The sequence below is a fragment of the Herpailurus yagouaroundi genome, unplaced genomic scaffold, assembly GCF_014898765.1.
Source record: "Herpailurus yagouaroundi ecotype Mexico unplaced genomic scaffold, PumYag 140, whole genome shotgun sequence".
Lineage (NCBI taxonomy): Eukaryota > Metazoa > Chordata > Mammalia > Carnivora > Felidae > Herpailurus > Herpailurus yagouaroundi.
This window is the reverse complement of record NW_024412395.1, coordinates 65846396-65871340: the sequence shown is the minus strand read 5'-3', so window position 1 is coordinate 65871340 and position 24945 is coordinate 65846396. Positions and strand designations below refer to the sequence as shown.

Below are 24945 nucleotides of genomic sequence, written 5' to 3'. Positions count from 1 at the left end.
TATATACATATAGTCATGTTTATGAAACTGTATATATATAGTCATGATTATGAAATTAACAATATAACAAGTATGACTTTTTCATTTTCTCACCTCTATCATCAGAAGTATTTGATTTTCTAGTTACTCCATCTTTCTACATGGTACATTAAAGAGAAAAACATTCATTAGTAACTGCACTTATAAAAGAAATTTTGTCACAACCAAATTAATATAGTTTCTCTCTCTTTTATCTCCTAATCTCACATGAAAATTGTCTCAGGAAAATATATATTAACAACCCCCTGGAATACTTTCTATAGGGATCTCAAATTTAACTAGTTTAAAATTGAGTTCAATATGTAGCAGTGTACAAAATTGTTCTTTTTCTAGTATTCCATATTTTGTTTAAAGGCATAGTAATCCATTCAATGGTTGGTTTTACAAAATTTAGAGTCATTCAGTCTATTTCAGGGAAATACAATGTAACCTATTCCAATCCAGCCTACAGCTTAATTACACACAGTTCTCTTTGATTTTGAGAACATCATTTTCTTGTGATAACATTTTTGAGTCTGTCTGTCCTATTAGGCAATGAGTCCTCAAGAGAATTGATTATGTTTTATTCATCTTTATATCTTATGTGTCCCAAATTTCCTCATTTTCCCTTCCTTTTGGTTTAGCACAGGGCTTGGCCAACAGTGAATACGTTTTAGCTATTATTATCATTGTAATTGCTAAATGTTTGGATTAGTTACTACTGTTAAATTACATACTGACTCAATACGCCCAAGGAAAGAAATCTGGCCTCATGAATAGACCCTAATATCCCTAACCAATTGGTATCATGCTAGTGAAAGAGATCATAGAAGTGAAAAATTAACTAGATAAGTAATCATCATACAAAAGTTTGAGACATAATTTTATACCTTTTGTTCAGTACTATTAACTTGTACATCTGACTGGCCAACTAAAGTTGCTGATTTTTTGATGACATTCTTTGTATCACTTAGAGATTGATGAATGGCATTTGCTGCAGGCCCTAAAAGTAAATAAATGAGAGAGAAAAACTATAGTTGTTTTATTTTAACAATCTATTGAAGTGTAACTGAAGTATAATAAACTATACTCATTTAAATTGAAAATATTTCAACTTTAAAATATGTCTACAACTATCACTGCAATCAAATAACTTTTCTAATACTCTTTTAAAAGTTTTTTCATCCACCTTTGTAATCCATCTTTCTCCTCCCATCCTGAAAACACCACTCTATACTTCTCACACAAGATTAGCTTGAATTTTCTAGACTTTTATATGGATGGAATCATATAATATGTACTCTTTTTTTGCCTAGCTTCTTTTACTCAGTATAATGGTTTCACATATTTTAATAATTTGTTCCTTTTTATTTCTGAGAAGTGCTTCATTATATGGATACGCCACAGTTTTTATTCATTTACCTGTTATTTGGGTTGTTTCCATTTTGGCCTCTCACAAATGAACTTTTATGAGAATTCGTGTACAAGTCACTTTGTTTTCATTTCTATGGGGTAAATATCTATTAGTGGAATGACTGGATCATACAGTGGGTATATGTTTAACTTTTACAAAACAACACACTGTTTTCCAAAGTTGCCATACCATTTTACAAGCCATTCAGCAGTGTATCAGAGTTTCAATTCTTCCAGCTCCTTGTCAATATTTAGTAAGCAGAAGAAAGAAAATAGTAAAGATTGAAGTGAATATCAAAGAAATAAAAAAAAAGGAAGAAAATAATGAAACAGCTAATTCTTTGAAAAGTTCAATAGAAGTGATAAGCCAGATTACCAAGAAAAAGCACAAATTTGTAGCATCAGGAAAATTAGAGATAATAGCACAACAAAAGTCTATATAGATAATACTAAAAAATAATAATAAAGGAATATTATGATAAGTGTATGGTAGTAGGTTTAAAAATTTATATACAAAGGACAAATTTCTTGAAAAACACAAACTAATCTCATTTATGAATAGATGATATGAAGAACTACATATCTATTAAAGAAATCGAATATGTAGTTAAAAACATGTACACAAAGAAAACTCCAGGCTCAATTGACTTCATTTCTGAACTATACCAAATATCTAAAGAAGAAATTACACTAATTATACACAAACTCTTCCAGAAAATTAAAGAGGAATACTTCTACTCTCACAACTCATATTTTGAGACCAAAATCACTCTAATACCAAATTCATTAAAAGACATTACAAGAAAAGAAAACCTCAGTCACCATCCCACATGAACAAAGTTGCAAAAATTATAAATGAAATATATTGAATCTAACAATACATGATAAAGATAATGCATGATGAATGAATAACGTTAATCCCAAGAATGTGGAACTGGTTTAACATATAACATCAAAAAGAAGTCAAAGTTATTCACAACTTTAAAAGAAATAAGGAGAAAATTTAGATGATTATCTCAAAGATGCAGGGAAAAAATGATAAAGTTTAATAGCCATTCATGATCAAACCTCATGATCAAACTAGCAATATGAGGATATGTCCTTCCTGTGATAAAAGCTATCTTCAAATCTCTAGAGCTGACACTCTATATTGATCATGTTCCCTTAAATTTTGGAACAAGATTAATATGTACACAATCACCATTTTTTTCAATACTATCCTGGAGGTGCTAGCCAGGAAGAAAAAGAAATGAAAGGTGAGCCCAAATAAAATCCCAACAGACTATGTTGTAGAAACTGGAAAGCTGTTTCTGAAATTTATATGGAGAAGTAAAGGCCCTACCACAAGACAGTCAATCTAGAAGAACCACAAATATTAGAGAACCCAAACTACCAAATTTGAAGACTTACTATAAAGCTATAGTAATTAAGAGAACACTGTATTCATGTAAGAACAAATAGATAAATAAAACAGGAGACTGTCCAGAAATAGGTCTGTCTGTCTATCTATCTATCTATCATCTATATATGTTCACTTTATCATTTAAAAGATGCCAGTGAAACTCAATGATGTTGAAGCAATTAAATGTGTCAAAATAAGCTTGAATAATCCTGTCTTCCCAGATAGCAAGGAAGCTATAAAAAATCATTAGGGTTATGTCACAAAGGACTCAAGAGTTATACTAACGGGAGATCCCACTGGCAGGAACTATCACCCTTCTAGCATTAATAAACACATTAACATAATTTTATTGAAGTACATTAAATTTATTTAAATCTGTAAATTCACAATGAAAAAAACAAACCTAATTGCTCACTGTTGAGGGATGCTACTGAAACAATTTACTACTTTGAAAACTGATAAATGATTGTAAAATGTTAAGCTTCAATCTGCTTTTCCGAAGTATCCTATACCACACTGTAACCAATAGTAGTTAAGAGGAAATTTCTTTTTTTAATTTTTTTTAACGTTTATTTATTTTTGAGACAGAGAGAGACAGAGCATGAATGGGGGAGGGTCAGAGAGAGGGAGGCACAGAATCCGAAACAGGCTCCAGGCTCTGAGCTGTCAGCACAGAGCCCAACGTGGGGCTCAAACTCACAGACCGCGAGATCATGACCTGAGCTGAAGTCGGCCGCTCAACCGACTGAGCCACCCAGGCGCCCCAAGAGGAAATTTCTTTTAATACAACTTTTCCAATTAATCTAAGAAGAAGGAATGATAGAATTAAGTTATCCCAACTTGAAACCCTTAATTAATTCATAGATCTAGGCCTTGAACATAAATGGCTGCTAACAGTACAAAGAGAAAGGAAATGAGATATTATATGCCTCTTGATGGAAAGGCATGCCACCGTCTATGAATCAGTCTTGCTAGAGAAATTGAACCTGCAAGATGGCAGCATAAGAAGACCCTGACCTCACCTCCTTCCGTAGACCCACCAATCTCCAGCTACATACACGACAACTTTCTCTGAAAAAGCCCTGAATGCTAGCTGAGCAGTTCCTCCACAACAAAAGATAAAAAGGCCACATCTGCTTGGGAATGAGATACACCATGCAGAGGTGTGGTCTAGCCAAAAACCCCACCTGCGGTATGACAACCGACCTGTGAGAGGGATTCACAAATATGGAGCATATCCCTGAGAAGCAAGCAGTTTGAGCTCCCTAGCCCTTGGGACCTGCACTGGAGAGATGAGCCTCCAAACATCTGGCTTTAAAAATCAATATGGGGGAGCATGGGTGGCTCAGTCAGTTAAATGTCTGATTCTTGATCTCAGCTTGTGTCTTGATCTCAAGGTTGTGATTTCAAGCCCCATGTTGGGTCCTGCACTGGTCATGGAGCCTACTTTAAAAAACACAACACAAAACAAAACATCAACATAGCTTACATCCAGGAGACTCAAAGGGCATTAGGAAATAAGATTCTGTGCCTAAAAGGTTAGTACACAGACTACTTACCCTAAGACCCAGCACAAGTACAGCAGGCTGAAAAGCATGTAGACCATACAGGAAGAAGATCCACTGGCTATTCTTAAAGCATCTTCTGGAAGGGTAGAAGTTTGTTCCAAGTCTCTCCAGGGAAGGAGGTGCTGATCGTTCCCATTTTTATAGTCTCCTATCTTGGCAAGTGTTGGCACTGCCAGGTGCCATTTTTGCACTCTCTCTACCCTGCTAATTCTGCTTGCCTTACCCCTGCAAACTCCTGTGGCCCTGCCCCACTGAAGCCAGTGGGTGGGCGTGCCTGCCCCAACCCCTCCCCTGTGGCCCTATCAAAGCCAGCAGGTACACACAGTTCACAAGGGATACCCTTTGATTGTCTGGCTCTAGTGGCCAGGGGTCCTTGTGTTTTGGGCCCCATGGGACTGAAACAATCGGAGAGCCAATTCTTGGCAGGATGCTGCACAGACAAGTAAAACACACACCCAGTCTTCTTTTGATCACTCCCTTAAGACTGGGAGAGATAGCTGTTTTGCCTAATACATAAAAAACAAAAAACAAAAAACAAGCAAAATGAGGAAACAGGGGAATGTGTTCCAAATGAAAGAACAAGAAAAACTCCCAAAGAAAACTTTAATGAAAAAGTGATAAGTAATTTACCTGATAAAGAGTTCAAAGTTATCATCATAAAGATGCTCACAGATCTTGAGAGATGAATGGATGAACACAGAAAGATCAACAAAGAGAAAATATAAGACAGTGTGAAACATAAGTCATAGAGCTAAAGAATACAATAACTGAACTGAAAAAGACACTATAGGGGTTCAACAGCACTATGGGTGGAACCGAAGAAAGGGCTAGTGATCTGGAATTGAGTGCAGTGGAACTCACCCAAAAAGAGATAAAGAATTTATATATATATAATGTTTATTTATTTTTGAGAGGGAGAGAGACAGAGCATGAGCAGGAGAGGGACAGAGAGAGAGGGAGACAGAGAATCTGAAGCAGGTTCCAGGCTCTGAGCTATCAGCACAGAGCCTGATGCAGGGCTCAAACCCGTGAACCATGAGATCATGACCTGAGCCAAAGATGGATGCTTAACCGACTGAGCCACCCAGGCACCTGGAAAAGAATTTTAAAATATAGATTAAGAGACTGATGGGTAGCTTAAGGGACCTTCTGGGACTCCAATTAAGCAAAACAAACAAACAAACAAACAAAAAAAAAGAAACAAAAGTCATCCAAATTGGAAAAGTAGAGTAAAATTGTCACTATTTGTGAATGACATGATTTTATAGATAGAAAAGGTATTATGCTAAGTGAAACAAGTCAGATGGAGGCACCATATGGGTTCTGCTGGTTTTTATTTATGTTTGAAATGTTTAATAAGAAAAACTGGTGTGCATGGGTGGCTCAGTCAATTGAATGTGTGACTCTTGACTTTGGCCTCAGGTCATGATCTTATGCTTCCTGAGATCAAACCCTGCATCAGGCTCCATGCTGACAGCACAGAAACTGCTTGGGATTCTTTCTCTTCTTCTCTCTGCTCCCCACTCTCCAAATAAATAAATAAACTTAAAAAAAAAAAAAGAACAGCTAAAAAAGCCATTAACAAACTGGAAATATTTGCTACAAATAAGACAAAAGATTAACATCAGCCATATTGAATTAAGAACTGTACATCAAAAGATAAAAAGGATAGAAACAAATCACAATTGGAAGAGGATATTTATTATAATATATATATATATATATATATATATATATATTAACACAATTATCTAGTATGGCTTAAAAATCTTTCACATCCACAGGAGAAAGAAAACCCCTTAGGAAAATGGACAAGAGATTTGAAAATATGATTTCTCAGAAAAGGAAACATGATGCAGAAATCCCATATCTAGGCATATAACCCCTAGAGAATCTCTTCAATGAGTACCATGAGATTTTATATTTATATAAACATTTATATAAATATAATATATAATATATAAATATAGTATCAGTAACATATAATACAAATATATATAACATAAAAATACAATATAAATATTATGTATATAATTTCCATCAAGAGAAATATATGTATATTGTGGTATATTCACACAATGGGATATATCAGTAATGAAATAAAATGTCAGGCAACACAGAGATAAAACTTCTGAAACATAATGCTGAGTGTAAAAAGCACATCACATACAACTGGATACAACAGCATATCAGTTACATTAAAATATTTTTAATGGTATTTATTTCTACCTATATGTATATATGTAGTTTAAGGATATACACCCATGTAGTAAATATATTTAAAAAATATATTTAAAAAATAATGGTTATGATAATCACTAGATTTGGATAGTAGTTCTTTCTGTGAGATAAGGAAGTCTGCTTAAATGAAATTTGGCAAAAGATATAAACTTAAGTTTAAGGAAATTCAGTGAAGATTAAAGCAGGCAAAAAAATAAAAATCCACACCAAGATATATCATAATTAAGTTGCTAAAAGCTATTTCCCACCCCCCAGAATTTTAACAACCAGAGAAAAATGTCACCTTACTTATAGAGGATCACTATTCAAATATAGACAATATCTCATCAGAACTACAGAAACACAATGAAACGGAAAAACAGTTTTCAAGTTCTGGAAAAAATGTCAACTTACAATTCTATATCGAATGAAAACACTGTCATTCAGGAATGAAGGTAAAATAAAGACATTTTTAGAAGAAGGGAAATAAGATGATTCAGTGCCAGAAAATCTGTTATGAAAGAAATACTAAGAGAAGTTCTATAGACTGAAAAAAATGATACTGGAAAAGAAACCTGGAATATCAGAAATTAAAGAGCATTCAAAATGGTAGCTATCTGGGTAAATATAATATGTTAGTCTTCTTCTATTTAGTTATTTAAAATAAAACATGTTACGTTGTCTGAATGGATGTTTGATGTATGTAGATGTAATACATAGGGCAACTATAACAAAGGGTTGGGGGATAAGAAGTCATAGATAGTGGAAAGATGTACATTCCACTTAAAGGGTGAAGTGGAATTGTGAAAAGATAAGTACAGTGTTGTCTAGAACAACCACTAAAAAAATATGTAAAAAGAGGTATAGTAAAAAGTATAGTCATGGACAACAGGAAAACAAAATTTAAAAACGTCATGTATAATAGTACCAAAACAATGAAGTACTTATGTATGAATATGACACAACATATATAAGATCTCTATGCTGAAAACTATAAAAACACTTATGACAGAAATCAAGTATAACCTAAACAGAAAAAGATACTATGTTTATGGATTGGGAGACCAAGATTTGTAGAAGGTTTCTTTTCTCCTTAAAGTGATCTGTAGATTGATTTAATGTACTTCACTAAAATATCTCAGCCTAATTTTTGCAGACAAGCTGATAAAAAAATTTATATGCAAAAGGCAAGCAAATTAAAATAGTCCTAAAATTTTGAGGGAAAAAATTAAGTTGGTAGAATTATACTACCTGATTTCAAGACTGTAAAAAGCTATGCTAATTAACAGTGCAGTACTGGCAAAGAGATAGACACATAAATTGATCAATGGAACAGAAATTAAAAGGCAAGTCACAGACTGAGAGAAAATATTTGCAGATCACATATCTGAAAAATATTTGTATTCAGAGTATATAAATAACTTCTGAAACTTAACAGTAAGAAAATTACCCAATTAAAAATGAGCAAAAAGCTTCAACAGATACTTTACTAAGCAGGATTTACAAGTGGCAGATAGCATATGAAAAGATATTCATCATCATTAACCATCAGGGAAATGCAAATGAAAATCACAATGAGCTAACACTATATCTATTAGAATGACTAAAATAAAAAAATTGCTGATAATACAAAGGTTGCAAGAATGCATAGCAAATGGATCTCTCATGCATTAGTGATGGGAATGAAAAATAATACAGGCACTCTGGAAGCAGTTGGGACAGTACTTTGTTCACTTAAACATACATTTACTATGACTCAACAATCCCTTGTTTACATAAAAAGCTGACTACAAATACTTCTGATTTTTCTATTCATAATCACCCAAACCTGGAAACAACCCAAATCTCCTTCAACTGATGAATGTACACATTTTGTAGAGGTGGGGCTGGTGTTGTCATAATTGTGTGCCTTGTAATAACTATTGGTGTCTTTAAAAAAGTCTTTGAGGGGCGCCTGGGTGGCACAGTCGGTTAAGCGTCCGACTTCAGCCAGGTCACGATCTCGCGGTCCGTGAGTTCGAGCCCCGCGTCGGGCTCTGGGCTGATGGCTCAGAGCCTGGAGCCTGTTTCTGATTCTGTGTCTCCCTCTCTCTCTGCCCCTCCCCCGTTCATGCTCTGTCTCTCTCTGTCCCCAAAAAATAAATAAACGTTAAAAAAAAATTAAAAAAAAAATAAAAAAGTCTTTGAGCTTTAAAAATAGGACCCATGAAGCTTAAGAGTTAAATCTACCTCAGTGGTCCTGAAAGTGGAAGACATCCTCTGCTAAGACAACTCTGTCGCTCCCCAGGTTTCAGAGTCTTGATGAGACTAATCAAATTACATACTCAGGGAGGAAAGATTGTGGACTTTTCTTCTTTAAATTTGAATTAATAATGCCAAAGTAATTTAACTTTTTTGCTTTAAATTTTTCCTGGAAATTTGGTAGCGGGAGGAGATTCATATTGTTCAATTTTTAACAGCCTCACACTTTGACAGTGTATTATTTGGAGAAGTTTTATGCTGCTGTTTGTGTTCCTGGTCTAATCCAGTGAGCCCTAATAGACAACATGAAGTAACAGTATGGGATACATAATAAAGTAAAATTCAATAGGGTTCAGAGTAGTTTTGGAGTTAATTTCTGACTGACTTCAGAGTTTTCTAAAATCATTTTGAACATTATAAAAATTAGTTTGGTTTTTTTTTAGGTATCATATACTGTTTAACAGCAATAGATTTTTCATTTTATTTTTCTAAAATTATGACATAATATTAAGTTTAGAACACTAAATCAGTAACTAGAGATCAAATTCTGAAAGCAATAGAGGTTGTGTCATTATTGGTAAGCATCATTCTAAATCAGTCATTTGACAACACAAAACAGAAGATTTAAGCATTTAAAGCTTTTAAGCAAAAGATTCTATCCAAACTCAGTCTTTCCTCAAATTACTACAGTATTTCTTATCAAAATATTAAATTACCATATACTCCTTTATTTGGTCTCTGGTCACCAACTTGGTAAACTAAGTTCATATTATCAAAAGACTTCTTTTTCTTCTTTGGAGAATAAGCTTAAAAAATGTAATAAAACATTTATTTTTAGTAAGAGTGATGACAGAATTACCCAAGATAGACTATTTTATCAAGCCCAAGGGAGGTGAGCCTTATGCTAATTTGTATGTGGGATTATAGGGAGGTATTGGAGAACATGGAAAGATGTGAAATGGGAAGGTAATAATTCTTGAAATATTATCACTTCAAGTTAAAAGATATACCTGAAGGGACAGAATTTTCTTCTGGTAGAGAGAAAAGCTACACCCAGACAAACTGTAACATGTCATTTCCTATCTGCTGGGATGCATACCAATGTAGCTACTGGCTAGAGACCCACTGGGCCACAGTTACTATTGCATTCTTGGATGTGCTTCCCAGCCTGGCACAGGCAACTGTATATATATTACTCCTTTGTGATAGAGGTAATTATAGTTCTTCTTTTTAACCACGTAAGGAGGGCAAAGCCTCCTCACATAATGGGTACTCAATGGGTTTTCATTAGAGATGTAAATGTGAGAGTGATCTGTCTGCCCACTGGAGCAAATTTCACCTAATATTCCCTTCCTCTTTCATTCTCTCTCTGTCCCTCTGGAAGTTGTCTACTTGGTGGAAGATGACAATATTATTTGGAAGTATAATTGTTTGTTTTGTAAGATAGATATTCGCGTCAATTGATAATATAAATTGGATTCATTTATAACTTCTTAATGTATTTTATCTTTATTTTTCGAGAGAGAGAGAGAGAGAGAATGCACATGAGGGTGAGGAGGGGCACATGGAGAGGGAGATGGAGAGAGAGAATCTTAAGCAGGCTCCCTGCTCAGCACAGAGTCCAATCTAGGGCTTGAGCTCACAATAGTCAGATAATGACCTGAGCCCAAATCAAGAGCCAGATGCTTAACCAACTGAGCCACTCAAGCACCCCCTTTACATCTTCTTCAAAAGGGAATTTGAGGTAACAAATGTTTAAAATGTCTACCTGGAACTCTTTTCCTATTTAGAAAGTTAACAGTTGAGTTTGTAGGAATGTATATAGTTACTAAAGTGATTTCTTTTCTGAAGCATGAGATTGTTTTCATTATTTTGATGAGCTGAATAAATTGAGTCTATTTAGCAAATATATATTTTATACACACACACACATGCATACATACATAAATACAGTACTATCTGCTCTGTGAAAACAAAAGTGGGAGATATGATATTATGGGTGATTAAGACAGTGGGAAGTATGTAATAAGTGTATTGAGAATAATGCAAAGTACTATAAGGGATTCAAAGAAGAAGGATCTTCCAATTAGGGCTGTTAAGAAAGACTTTGTGGGGGGCGCCTGGGTGGCTCAGTCAGTTAAGCATCCGACTTCGACTCAGGTCATGATCTCACGGTCTGTGAGTTCGAGCCCTGCGTCGGGCTCTGTGCTGACAGCTCAGAGCCTGGAGCCTGTTTCAGATTCTGTGTCTCCCTCTCTCTCTGGCCCTCCCCCGTTCAGGCTTTGTCTCTCTCTGTCTCAAAAATAAATAAATGTTAAAAAAAAAAAAAAAAGAAAGAAAGACTTTGTGGAATGTCACTTACAGTGGGGCTTAAAGAATTGTGGATTGGGATAGATGGACACTGAGCACATCACTCCAGGCTAAGAAAATTGGACAGAGAGGTACAGAAGTAAGGAAAGGACCTTGTGTGTTAGGAATGGTCAGTAGTCTCATTTGATTGGACAATGAAATAAATTGAGTAGTTACTATAGACTTTTGAGATCTTTGTGAGAATTTAGGAGTACTATTTTTGTTTTTAGATCATGAACTGTAGCTCAAAGAGGTTAAGTAATTTGTCCAAGCTATTTGAATGGATAGATTATTATGGTAAAGCAGTTTGGTAAAGATTATGGACTTTAGCAGTTTAGCTCTAGAGCCTAAGTACATCACCCCTAGATCATAGCTGCCTTCTTCAAGGAGGTGGTATGAAATAAAGCTTAAAATTTAGGTTTGAGTTGGGCTCTAGGTAGTGATGAATGGTTGCCTCAAAAGTCTGAGCTTCAGTTAAGAGGTGATGGAGATCTTTATGTTTTGGGAGCAGAAGAAAGCCTCAGAACAGATTTAAAGTGTAATTAGTAGCAGTTTGAAAATATATTTGAAGTAGGTTTGAAAAAAGAGGCAACGAAAACTAGTTAGTAATCTACTGGAGTGACATAAGGAGGCTTTCATCTAGAAAAAGGATTGATAGGACGGAGGATGATCTTGTTCTTTCCTGATACCACATAGGATAATTAAAGCAAATCTACATTTTTGCATTCTGGCTATGAAATTGTAGTTAACATCATTAATTTAATTTAACAAATTTAATGTATTTTATGAGCTTAAAGAAAGCTGGTAGAGATTGGGCATAGCAAAGTCATGACTGGATATCCCTCCTTTAAACTCTTCATTTCCTTCTTTTGTCTTTTCTTCCTTACGCTCCCTTCTTCTCCACTTCCTCCTTCTTTATTCCCCGACCTCCTGCCTGCCCCCCCCCCCCACCTTCTTCTGGTACTGTCTATTCATTATGGCTGGGAAAATAGTAGAATACCATGTTGGTTCTAAAATAGCAATTATCTTACATGCAAGTTTTTAAAGTTTCAGTAGCAAAAAATACATTATTTTTAGTATAGGGAAGTCAGAGCTACAGTATAGGCAAGCTTGCTTACTAGACCACTTGATAAGATTATTTTACTTTGTTTTAATTTTTACATATATATCTATTTTTCCACTTGAACCGTAATAGAAAAACGCCTAGAACTGTGCCTAACACAAAGCAGATAGCAATTGTAAGCAATCAGAGTTTTATGAAAGGATTTTTACGTAAATAAGTAGATAAGCATTTTCTACATAGCTCCATCAGCTTTTTAATATTCTCACATTCACTATATGTTCCATCTTGTCCTCTGTAATGAAATGTGTTGTTTCTCATCTCTTCTCTTTTAAAGCCATTTTCTTGCATTTTTTGTAAATGATAAGCCATTTTTTTCTCTAGAAGGGCTTGTTTCTAAAATATTAAGATATATAAAATTAATGTCAGCTTTCTGTTTAAAAATGCAAAACAAACATTTAAAATGTGAGAGTATATGTTGGAAATCAACAGTCACTCCTGTCTTAAGCTTCTGGGCTAATATTGACCCTCGACGTACCAGAAAGAAAATAACTGCACAGAGAAAGAACCCTAGAGAATCTCCACGGGTTCCCTAGAGTATTTAGCAAGAGAATGGATCAGTACAGGTATGCGAGGAAACAAACAAAGGCCATCCTAAAGGATTAGAGAGAAAAGTGCTTGGTACCTGTCTATCATGCCTATTTTCACCATCCACTCCAGAAAAACGTCTTAAGTCACAGGGCATTGGGTAGAGTACTAAAATGGGTCTTGGTTCAGTAGTGAGGAATAACTAGTATAAGATTAAACATGGCTCTGGTCCCATCTAACAAATCTTAAAAAGCAAGACTTAAAACAAACTGTTTCCAAAGAAATTATCTACATTCAAGAAAAAAGTTAAAGGATATTTAGAAGGATATGAAAATATTCAGCATCCAAAAAGTAAAATTCATATCTGACATCTAATCAAAAAGCACCAAGCATATAAAGAAGCAGGGAAATATGATCCATAAAATGAGTCAATCAATCAATTAAAATTGACCCGTAAATGATACAAATGCTAGAATTAAAGGTAATAATATTAAAGCATAACTGTATTCCATATATTTACAAGGTAAGGAAAAGATATGGAAGATATAAAAAGGACCAAAATCATTTTTTTAAATGTATGAGATGAGTAATATAAGATATGCATTAATAGCAGAATAGACATTGCGGAAGAGATTAATTAAAGTGCATTAAGGAAAAGAAACCATCCAAAAGGAAAGATTGAGAGAAAAAAGCTACAAAGTGAAAAGAGTATATGTGAGGTGTGGAACATCAAGCAACCTAATTAATATATGCCTGTACAGAGGAGAGAAGGGACAAAAGAAATATTTGATAATAATGTCCATTATCACTTTTTCTAGTCTAGGTTATAACAGGGGTTATAAGTCAGTGCAATCAGGCAAGAAAATTAAAAAGCATCCAAAGAAAAGAAATAAAACTACCTTTATTTATAGGCAACATAATCATTTATGTAGAATGTCAATTGGCATCTAGAAATAAATTACTAGAATGATTTTGTCAATGCAGACTAAAAAATTTGCTTTTCTAGATACTAACACCAAATCATCATAATTTAAAATTAAAAATACCAATTATAACTGCATAAAAATTATGAAATACCTAGGGATGAATCTATCAAAAGATGTGTAAGACCTGAAAACTGCAAAAACTAAGGAAACCTAAATAATTGGAGAGAAATATTTGGTCCACAAGTTGGAAGACTCAATATTATCAAGAGATCAACTGTGCTCAAACTGACCAATAGAATCAACATAATGTTAATCTAAATCTCAGTAAGATTTCTTGGTAGAAACTTAAAAGCAGATTCCAAAATTTATACAGAAATGTGAAGGATTTAGATTAGCCAAAACAACTTTAAAATGGTAGAACAAACTTAAAAGGTTAGCACTACTGATTTAAAGAACTATAAAAGGTACAGTAATCAAAGCAGTGTAATAGACAGTATTAGAGTAGAAAAGAATAGAAGAAAATAGAAGAAAAGAATACAAAAATACACTATACAACTGATTTTTGACAAAGATACAAAGGCAAATCTTTTAAAGATTTCCATAATTGTAATTTAAGCACATACATTGGAATAAAATGTATGTCAATGTAAAATGGTGTCAATCTGAAAAAAATATTAAAATATTAAGAAGGATACACCAATGAATTGAAAACTTCTATTAAAACACAATTCAAGAGAAACAATTTAGAATAACTCATTGGAAATATCAATAATTGAGATCTCTCTCTGCCATGAACATGGCTCAAGCTTCCTGTGTTGTCACCATGTCTACCATCAGCGGTAGTGTCTAAAAGCACTTCCAGTGCCAGAACTTGTCCCATTGCACTGGTTGCCACGAAAATTGGTCAGGACTCCTTGAATAGTAATTGGCATGAGGCAAAAAGGGGAGACCTGGGACATTCTGTTGCTCTACAAACCAGATACTTTCAGAAATGTCTGGAAGCAAACAAAAAGGTCAGTTTGGTGAGAATTCCCATTGCAAAAAAGTGATTATTAGAAAATAATAATTACAACAAAGTGGGATAAGCTGAGGTCACCATATGAACCTTGAAAATACTATAGGTATATGTACCAAAGTAGAATAAAAGATTATCATACATATTTAAATTTACATTAATAAAAATATTACATAGCAGTATATATCAATATAACCAAATTATGTATATCTTATACTACATCTAGTTTGTCAACCATAAGCTACTGAGGGGCGCCTGGGTGGCTCAGTTGATTAAGTGTCCAACTCTTGATTTTGGCTCAGGTCATAATCCCAGGGTTGTGGGATCAAGCCCTGTGCTGGGCTGTGCACTGAGTGTGGAGCCTGCTGAAGATTTTCTCCCTCTCTCTCTCTCTCTCTCTCTCTCTCTCTCTCAAGATTCTCTCTCTCTCTTTCTCTCCCTCTGCCCTTCCCCTGCTTTCTCTCTCTCTCTTAAAAATAAATAAATAAAAATAAAAACCAATAAGCTTTGAAATTACTTGTAATTTTAGACAACCATTAATCCACATGGAGAGTTGTCAATGTTCTTTTATTAAACGAAAAAGCAATCTACAAAACACCCTGTAAGGTGTAATAACATGAATTTATTTATTGTAATAAATTTTCATAGAAATATCACACAATGTGTGCATGTACCATACAATAGGTGGTGCTAGGATTACACATAATTTCTTTCTGTTTACACTGGTTTACATTCTAAATCATAAAATATTATGTATCATTTAAAATAAAAAATAGTTACTCTAAAAAAATTAGCTGGTAGGGAAATATTGAGAACTTTTTCCAAGAAATTCTGAGAGTAAGAAAAATCAGTTTATCATTTTTTTCCTAGAACAATTACTAGTTTACATCGTGAGATAAAGTCAAAAGCAGTTGTATCAAATAATAAGGCAGCACTTTTTTGATTATAGCCAGAATATAATATAGCCAAAATATATCCGTAGCTTTCAGTTTTGTATAATGCATATCATTTGGGGTAACTGGTCCATTGTTATCTCCCAAAGTGTACTTTCAAATACCAAAACTAGCAAAAGCTTCTCCTCAAACAGTCCCAGTTACAGGTTTTAAAGCTCACCCCACCTTCCTATCACTCTCTTCTCTGCTGCGACGCCGTTGTTCCTCTATCCTAGCTTCTCTTTTAACATCTTCTCCAATCCTCATCAGAAGTAGCATCTCTTTTGTCTTCCATTCCTAGGGAGCACGGAGTTACATACTCAGTACACGCTCACAATAAACCTTTGTATTTTGCCCACCACCAGCAAGCAAATTAGAACACGTCAGGGGCCCAACAGACATCAGATCAAGCATAATGAAAGTCATACATTGGGTTTAGGATGGGCTTTCCTTACTGCAGTCCTATTAACAATGCAAGATGGTTATTTTTTACTAAAGCTGAATTAAAAATCTCCCCCCCCCAACAATGAAGACTTTAGGGGAGTTAAATAGTGTCTAGTAACTTTCACAATCATCTCTTTAAGAGCAGGTATTGTTTCATATACATAGTTTGCGCTATCAGCCTCATTATTTTATGTAACAACTTGTATATTATAGCTGTGAAGAAAGATTAATGGGGATATATGATTCAGACCTGAAATGACTTCAGGAACTATGATGGACAACTAGTTAAAAATGAAACAGTTATATACAGTTTTTCTTTCAATATTTTAAATTTGTTCTCTCACCTCTTCAATTTTTCTACGAAGACTAAGTTTTCTTCTTGTGTGTTCTCGCTGTCGTCTTTCTTCTCTATCCATTCGGAGCAGGTGTTGCTCTTCTGCTGTACGCTCAAGTTCTAATTCCCTACTTATCATATCCAAATATCTAAGTAAAAGTGCAAATACAAGTAAAGGTGTATTGGCTGTTTCCCTTATGATGGCTTCATCTGCTTTCATATTCCCAAACCACCCTCTGGCTTGGTTTTTGTTTCTTAAACTACAAGAATTTTATTGACTTTCTATCAGCTCTGTTCATAGACCTTCAAGCCAGCATGATCTCATGGTTCCTGAGATCGAGCCCCACTTGGGCTCTACCGGAGTCTCTCCCTCTCTCTCCCCCTCTCTCTTTGCCCCTACTCTGCTCACGCTCTCTCAAAATAAGTAAACAAACATGAAAAAACAGGAAGCATGTGCTAAAGATACTTTCCCTCATCTCCTACAATAGGAAAGATTTTGGATCTGATTCATTCTTCAGTTATCAGCTTGGATTACCTTTTGGATTCCCAGAAACCCTGTCTTCTCTGGTAGAAATTCCTCTTCATACCTTTGCCACCATAATTTCCCAATTCCTGTACCTCTTGGTCTCCTTTCCTCTCCATAGTGGGGACAGTAGTGGAGTTAAATAGTGTCTTGTTATCTAAAAAAATTCCTACTTTCAATTCTTTCTAGTATCTTCTTCCATATTTGGGTCTACAGTATATACATAAAATATGCATTAACTTCAATCTTACCTGTTCCTTATTAATTGTTCCTGGTCCTTAATAGATTGGGTGTCTTCCTGTAACAACCAATTTTGGAACCGTGCAACATCAGAACGTCTAGGTATTTGATTGTTTTCCTGTAGTTTATTTACTTGCTTTGCAAGCATTTCCTATTGAAAAAAGTATGTAATATATACACACATAGACATATATGTACATAAATGTGAATATAGATATACATATATATATATAAAATCTTTTTATATTATATTATATTAGTACTTTGTGAATAGCTACTTCTGTTTAATTGCATTTGAACCTATTATAGACATGGACAACTGACCCAAAATAAAGATGTCTTCCTCTGAAAATAAATGATAAATATTTCATCATATTTTTCTACCTATTCTGAAAAAGTTAAGTGAAAATGAGAAAGAAGGGGAAGAGAAGCTCTAGGTATAGGAGAGAAATTGGGGAAAATATAGAACATTTAATAGTATAGGGAAGTCATTATCATTCTTTTAAAACTCTTAACCTTTGAACATAAATTTGTGAAAGTACACATACACATACATTTCTCATTTTTATCCAACTCACTCGAGCCTAAAACCCGAGTTCACTCATGCACATGTGCATGTGCGCGCACACTCTCACACAAACTTTGAGTCAAAAATTGAAAGGAAGTCACTATCTATACCCACTTATTCTACATCAAGGCATTCCACTTCACCTTTAATAACATTTTTTATTGAATGAACACAGCTGCATGTGTGTGGGTACACATACACAATGTACGTGTTTTTTGAGTCACCTGTAGGACATTATAACTATCATATACTTCCTCTCCTGTTATTCCCACTGTTTTGGGGGTTACGGATGAAGAATCTTGCTAGCCCAATAGACTCTTCCTATTGGTCCTCGCTCAGGTAGAAGTGACATGTCCGAGTTGCTAAATTATTGCTAAATTATGTAAGCTACCACAGGCATATTAATAGATGACTTGGTCCCTTTTTTTTTTAGCTCAATATAGCAACTGTGTTGGTAACAAAATATTATTTATTCCTCTTCTAAATTTTATTTGGAAAAAGTAGTTTGTCAAAATTAAAGGTAAAAATATTAAAAGAAAATATTTTGCATACAAAGAAAGCTTTCTTCCAAACCCTAGGTAAAGAAACCATATTAAGTATTTAACTTACTTGATCTCTCATATAGTTTCTTTCAAAGTCTAATTTTAAACTGGTAAGATATTGCCTGTACTTATTCAATTCCCTCAAGGTACATACAATCTAAAAAACAAAACAAAATAATAACAACAAAAATATATGAATACAAATATTTAAAAATCATTAACAATTACTTTCTAGAGGAAAAAACAGTAATGGAATACCATTTGATAATATTTCAGTATTAAGAGTAATAAAATGCTAACAATTTTGCAAGCAGGATCTCTCTATAATTTTTAACCCAGAGGAAATATCTTTTCCAAACCATTACTTTATTAATATGCATTATGCCATGATAGAGGATTTAGTACCCACAACTGGAGTTATTAAAAGACCAATGTAATAAAAATGTTCAGCCCCAGTAAGAATATAGTCCATCAATATTCCATCAGACTGATTTTGCTAGGTTCCTATTTTGTCTCAAGTTTTTAAAAAGTGCATGGGACATAATCCTTGACAAGCATATAGTGACATTAGAGGCAGAGAAAGAGGACTATGATACAATTGGGAAAATTACTTTTACCTCCCCAAATTATTTGGTAATCATCTTTTGATGTTATAAAGAAAAAACGTGAGGGAAGAGTAGTTTCATTTAGAAAAAAGCGATTGTCTGATTTCCTTTGACCCAAATACTGAGTAATTTATGAAATTTCCCATTAAGTATTTCTTCTGACCAAATTAAAGGTGATACAGATCTCCCCACCCCCCCACCGTAAGGTACAGAAGCAAGCCTTATCAAGTCTTAGAAATTTGCAATGATTAAAAAGAATTAATCTTCAACCCACTTTATTATTGCTGGTGATATAGCCACCCTTCTTTAATCTTCTCAGGATATCTTTGCGCTTATAGTATGCTCTTAAATGTGGATCATGGAGACTTTTATATTGGTTTTCCAAAAGTCGACAGTAAGGATCAGCCAGGTTAAAACCGTAAGAAGGTCGAAAAAGCTGCACACACAGATTTAAAAATATTATAAAGGTAAAACTAATGAAATTCACTTTTAAATGTTAACCTATCAAAATGACTACACTGTTCATCGAAAATAAAGCATGCATGAAGAATCTGGTGTGGAGTAAAATCAGCAACAGAAAAGACTTGGATTAGGCAACATAAATTTATTATCTCTCCCTCTTTTCTCCACATGATCCTATTCTAAAAACCTACTCTCATTCAATTAATTCCTTCTCTGATCTCCATCAGTCCTTGGCCCTGAGCCAGAGAAGAAAGAAGGGAAAGAAAAGAAAGGGAATAGGATAAGATTTGTTTTAATGTATAAAGAAAGCTAAAACTTTCTTTTCCTCCTCCCTCTTCCAGGTCAACATACTCACTTCATTTAAAGCATAAAGACACAATATTATGATTATATATCAATAAACTGAAAATGAAGAAAATAGAAGTCTTTTATGAAGATTCATGGAAACAGCTTTTTTGTTTTTAATTTTTATTTTTTGTTATGAAATTTATTGTCAAATTGGTTTCCATACAACACCCAGTGCTCATCCCAACAGGTGCCCTCCTCAATACCCATCACCCACCCCCCCATAAACCCTCAGTTTGTCCTCAGTTTTTAGGAGTCTCTTATGTTTTGGCTCCCTCCCTCTCTAACCATTTTTTTTTCTTCCCCTCCCCAATGGTCTTCTGTTAAGTTTCTCAGGATCCACATAGGAGTGAAAACATATGGAATCTGTCCTTCTCTGTATGACTTATTTCACTTAGCATAATGCTCTCCAGAAACAGCTTTAACAAAAATAGTAGAAGTAAAAATCAGATTTTAAAGATAATGGATTAAAGAGTTATTTTGTATTGGGGGGTCTTATCTAAAGCAAGAAACCCAACGATACCTGAATGCTACAGTTAGGAAAAAAATCAAGGTCTTACAAATTTCAACATATTGAAAAACCAATTATAAAAGATATTGATAATGTGGTACCTGGGTGGCTCAGTCGTTAAGGGTCTGACTTAGGCTCAGGTCATGATCTCATGGTCTGTGAGTTCAAGCCCCGCATTGGGCTCTGTGCTAACAGTGCACAGCCTGCTTCAGATTCTCTATCTCCCTCCTCTCTCTCTGCCCCCCCGCCCCCCCAGCCAATGACTCATACTTGCTACCTTTCTCTCTTTCTTTCTCAAAAATAAATAAATAAACGTCAAAAAATAGATCTTGATAAGACTGAAGTTTCTTCATATGTGTAAAGACCAAATACCACCTTATACAATAATCATTAGCATATAAAGAAGGAAAATATCAGCTAACAGTCATGTTTCTCTGTTACTTTAGAGAAAACAGATGAATTATCTACTTTCATTTATAAATTACATTACCAGAGTGAGGTGGATTGTTTTGTGTGTGAGTTCTTAGTCCATTTTTCAATGGCAGGGTGGGATAATGGGTTATGGGGGAATTTCTCAAAGGGAAAAAGCGGAGGATATAAGTGGGTGTGGAAGTGGTCCTAATATTGCCTTTGCATTCTTTCTTTCTGCTTTCCTTTAAGTTTTCTTGCCCAGAAAAATGGAAGTTCTAGTCTAAAGTACAGTCAAAGCAGCAGCTGTCTCAAGTGAAAGGCAACTGGAATGTGCGTAAGATGTGGGACCCTGAGAGCGCCTGTGCTGCTTGAGGGCCTTCAGTTCAACTGATAAAACCCCACACACTGTGCACCAACCCAGATCTGCCTGCAGGCACCAATTTGTGACCTCTGTGTTCAGTCTGGCAGTAGCCACCTCAGTCAGATTCCAAACACTACCGAGCCTGGCCGGGTGGGACCCTATAAAGAACTCCCTTAAGGTAGGCGGGAGGATGTTTCATATGTGGGCAAAGGGGCAGGCTGCGGGAACCTGATAGGATGCTAGCTTTCCTTTTCCCTTTAAAAGCCTCCTTGATAAGTTTTTGACCTCTTGTTTGACACCAGGCTTCAATTTCTTCCAAGGCCCTAAATTATAAAGCACAATTCCCCAGTTACCAATGCTTCTCTGAGGAGGCAAAGAAAAGAATCCCATTGGACAATGTTTTGAATTCAGTAAGACCAGATATAAAGACCATATCTTTCCTGTAAGGGGAACAATCAACAATCATGAGTCAAGGAGTGGACCGATTATATTTTTCTAAGATACTGACATCTTTTTTTAAAGATGTTAACATCTAAGAGATGTTGAACGTTAACGGTGATGACAGTATATTTCTCAAGACCAAACTTGGGCTACTGACCTGTAAACAAAGAACATCTTTTAGACATATCCATTCATTGGAGCCAACGTAAGCATTCTGTTGTCAATTAAAGTGATTAGTTTTCCCTTAAATACACACACACACACACACACACACACACACACACACAAACTAAAAGTATAAACATAAAGCACCACTTTATGGAGGAGATTGTACTGAAAGAAAAGAAAGGGAAAGTCATTCTCCAGGGAAACAGTCTGGTGCCTAATTATGATTAAATGAAGATAGTTTGGGGGAAATGAATATAATAAAGAATAGAGAGGACACATTTTAAAAAAAGTAATTGACAAGTGAATTACTATTTGACAGAAATGGTAATTTGGCAAACAATATATTTGAATAAGCAAACAATAGACAGGGCTAAGTTTACACTTAGCCTTCGGAAGGGATATTAGAGGTTTCAAGCATGTTTTAGGAAAGCTAGTTTGTTTGGATGTGACTAAGTCTAACAGTGCGAGGTGGCATAGTTAGTTCTAATAGAACAAATTTGTTTTTAAAAAGAAAAATTAGATATTTTCCAGAAAAAAACATACTTTTTTTTTAAGTTCATTTATTTTGAGAGAGGGAGAGAGAAAGCATGAGCAAGGAGGGCCAGAGAGAGAGGGAGAGAAAGAATCCCTAGCAGGGTCCACATTGTCAGCACAGAACCTAATGTGGGCGTCAAATCCATGAACCTGTGAGATCATGACCTGAGCCAAAGCTGGACGTTTAACAATTGAACCAGCCAGATACCCCCAAACAAAACTTACTTTAAGAAATCATGTTTATTAGGATCAGTAAGGTTAAAGCTGTTTATTAGGCAAGTATCAAATACCAAGAGACCTTATTCATTTTTTTAAAATTATTTTGAAAGAGAGAGAGAGAGAAAGAGTGAGAGAGAGAGAGAGAGAGAGAGAGAGAGAATCATGAAGTGGGAGAGGCAGAAAGAGAAGGAGAGAGAGAATCCCAAACAAGCTCTTGCTGTCAGCACAGAGCCAGATGCAGGGCTTGAACTCACCACTTGTGAGATCATGACCTGAGCTGAAACCAAGAGTTGGACACTTAACCAACTGAGGCACCCAGGTTCCCCCCCCTTTTTTTGGGGGGGGGAGGCTTATTTCTGATGACATCATAGATAGAAGAAGGGCACGGGGTCACTCAGAATTCTTTCTCACAATTTTTTTTTTCAATATTGATCAAAGAACCACTGAAAAAGAATGCACTGAACTTTCTTCAGCATTAGTTACTGGGTCAAAGGCTGGGGAGGTTTGAGGGTAGAAGTATGGAGGACTAAAAATATGAAAGAGTTTGAGAGAAGCATACTATACCCCAGCATGATTTAAATTATAAACATAAAATTATACTGTTGAGTGAAACTATATAAACCAAGAGCAATGCAAATTTTAAGGAAATATAAGCTAATTGGGGGCTATCATACTTCAGAAAGAATCTTGAAAGATGGTTCAAATTCATAGATTGGGCAGAAGAAGAAAGAACATGCCAGGTTTGGCAGACAAGGCACAGAACAAAGGAACAAAGGCACAGAAATACTAACGTAGTATGTGTGAGTAGGCATAAAAGACCCCAACTGTAAAAAGCTGAGGCTTTGGATTGGAGGAAAAAACTGGATGAGGAAGTTGGGGCAAATCATGCAGTCATTAGTTAAAACTGAACATGTTAACTCATTTCAACTTCATTTCTTTCTCACTTAGTATATGAAATAGAACGCAACTCAAAATAAAATAGTAGAAAAGTGTTCTGTAATTAGAGTTTTGTCCAAGTTATTATTGGTTAAAATCATAAACAATCCCTGATAGCCTTCCCCCTCTCAACCAAATATGTTTGCAATAAAACCTCACTAAATAAGTAGATGTAAAGTGATAGTATAAAGACATGTTAATATGGTTCCATAAATTATAAATTAAGACAGAGCTAAGAATCTTTCTAGCCCACGATTCTGTTCAAACTATACAGATGAAGTTGCCTGATAGGCATCCTAAGCAATATCTTAGGTTAGATATGGGGTTGGTTATCTTTTTCGTCTGTGTATCAGTGCAGATTCCCTTAATGGACTTTGTATGATGTAGTTCCTGTATCTAACAGCAAGTAGAAAAGGGCAAAGAAAACCAATGTAAGACAATTAAAAATTACTTTACCTTTTCACCTAACTTCGTAGTATAGTATAAAGTATTGCTTCCTGGGATCATAGGCAACTTGACCCCAAGAGGCAGATCCAGTAGTTGACCCGCTCCGACCCCTGGAAAGTGGGTTTTGTGCACGCCCTGTCAGATGCAATTGGGAGAGTTTGGTCTTTCCTTTTAGGTATTAGGCCAGTGTACTCCTACTCCAACCAAATGAACTCCTACGGTCAAGTTCGAAGGGTCCCGACCTACCAGACAGCCCTGTAGACCTCCCGCTCCCCGGGACACCGCCCGCTCTTCGCCCCCAGCGCCACAGCCAGGTGTGGCCACCGCAACCCGAGCCACCACCACCGGCTGCGCCGCACGAGGGCGCCAGAAGCGGGCGGTTAGGAATCGCGAGACCGGTCGGTGGCTATCCCTGCCCCCTCTCCACAGGGCCGGAAGCCCGGGCGAAGGACCACGACGCCGGGCTGCCTGCTACTCACGTCTCCGCATTGCTGGCTCTCCGAGGCTAGGCCACTGGTGGCCGTCTTGGTGGCAGCGACGTTGGCAGCCTTAGAACAGGCGCTGAGGTACAGCTCCATCGCCAGCCCCGGGCCCTTCTACCCTCAGCCGCCCTCTCCTCTGTCCTTCCTTCGCACCCCTTTCCCCGTCGTTGTCCCTCCGTCGCCACTGGATCCAGAATGGTCAGTACCCCGCGTCCGCGAGGCCCCACCCTCGTGGCGTTCGAGGCTCCCAACTTGGAAGCGACAGAAAGGTGGAGCCCTCCCCGAGGTGCTTGCGGCGTGAGCGTCCCAGGCTCCGGGAAGTCCGTCCCAGGGGCCTGGTCTGAGAGTCACGTCAGTGTACCATTTCTGTCTCAAACCAGTACCCCTCAGTCATACCAAACAAAAATCCAAACTTTGAAAGCTGTCTAATTTCTCCTGGCCTCCAAGAAGCTATGGTTTGGCCCGGGTTGAGGGAGGGGGGGAGTTAGTGGGGGTGGGGGTGGGGGAGGGGAAGTGGAGTAACAGGGCAAAACACAAAATCCAGGAGTGATTGTACAGCCCACTGTAGGGACAGAGGCCTGGTTTTCTATATGTGCCTCCTTACAGACACTGTGATCGCACTCCATCCCCAGGTTCCCAC

At 36.1% G+C, this 24945-nt stretch overlaps 1 protein-coding gene across 3 annotated transcripts in view; it reads right to left on the bottom strand.

Moving 5' to 3' along the window:
• Positions 1-24508, bottom strand: part of FSIP2 (fibrous sheath interacting protein 2) — a 104977-nt gene extending 80469 nt beyond the window's left edge. The window contains exons 1-11 of one of the 3 annotated variants that reach the window (XM_040475593.1): positions 24303-24508; positions 23833-23958; positions 19263-19424; positions 18451-18540; positions 17285-17424; positions 16521-16659; positions 15919-16029; positions 12541-12667; positions 9579-9668; positions 909-1021; positions 94-136 (exon numbers count right to left, since the gene is read on the bottom strand). In XM_040475593.1, coding sequence (XP_040331527.1) covers positions 94-136; positions 909-1021; positions 9579-9668; positions 12541-12667; positions 15919-16029; positions 16521-16659; positions 17285-17424; positions 18451-18540; positions 19263-19424; positions 23833-23958; positions 24303-24401 — 1240 coding nt within the window. In that variant the 5' untranslated portion in view covers positions 24402-24508. The remainder of the gene's footprint in view (positions 1-93; positions 137-908; positions 1022-9578; positions 9669-12540; positions 12668-15918; positions 16030-16520; positions 16660-17284; positions 17425-18450; positions 18541-19262; positions 19425-23832; positions 23959-24302) is intronic. The other 2 variants (XM_040475590.1, XM_040475591.1) reach the window with 2 other exon arrangements.
• Positions 24509-24945: the final 437 nt, after the last annotated feature.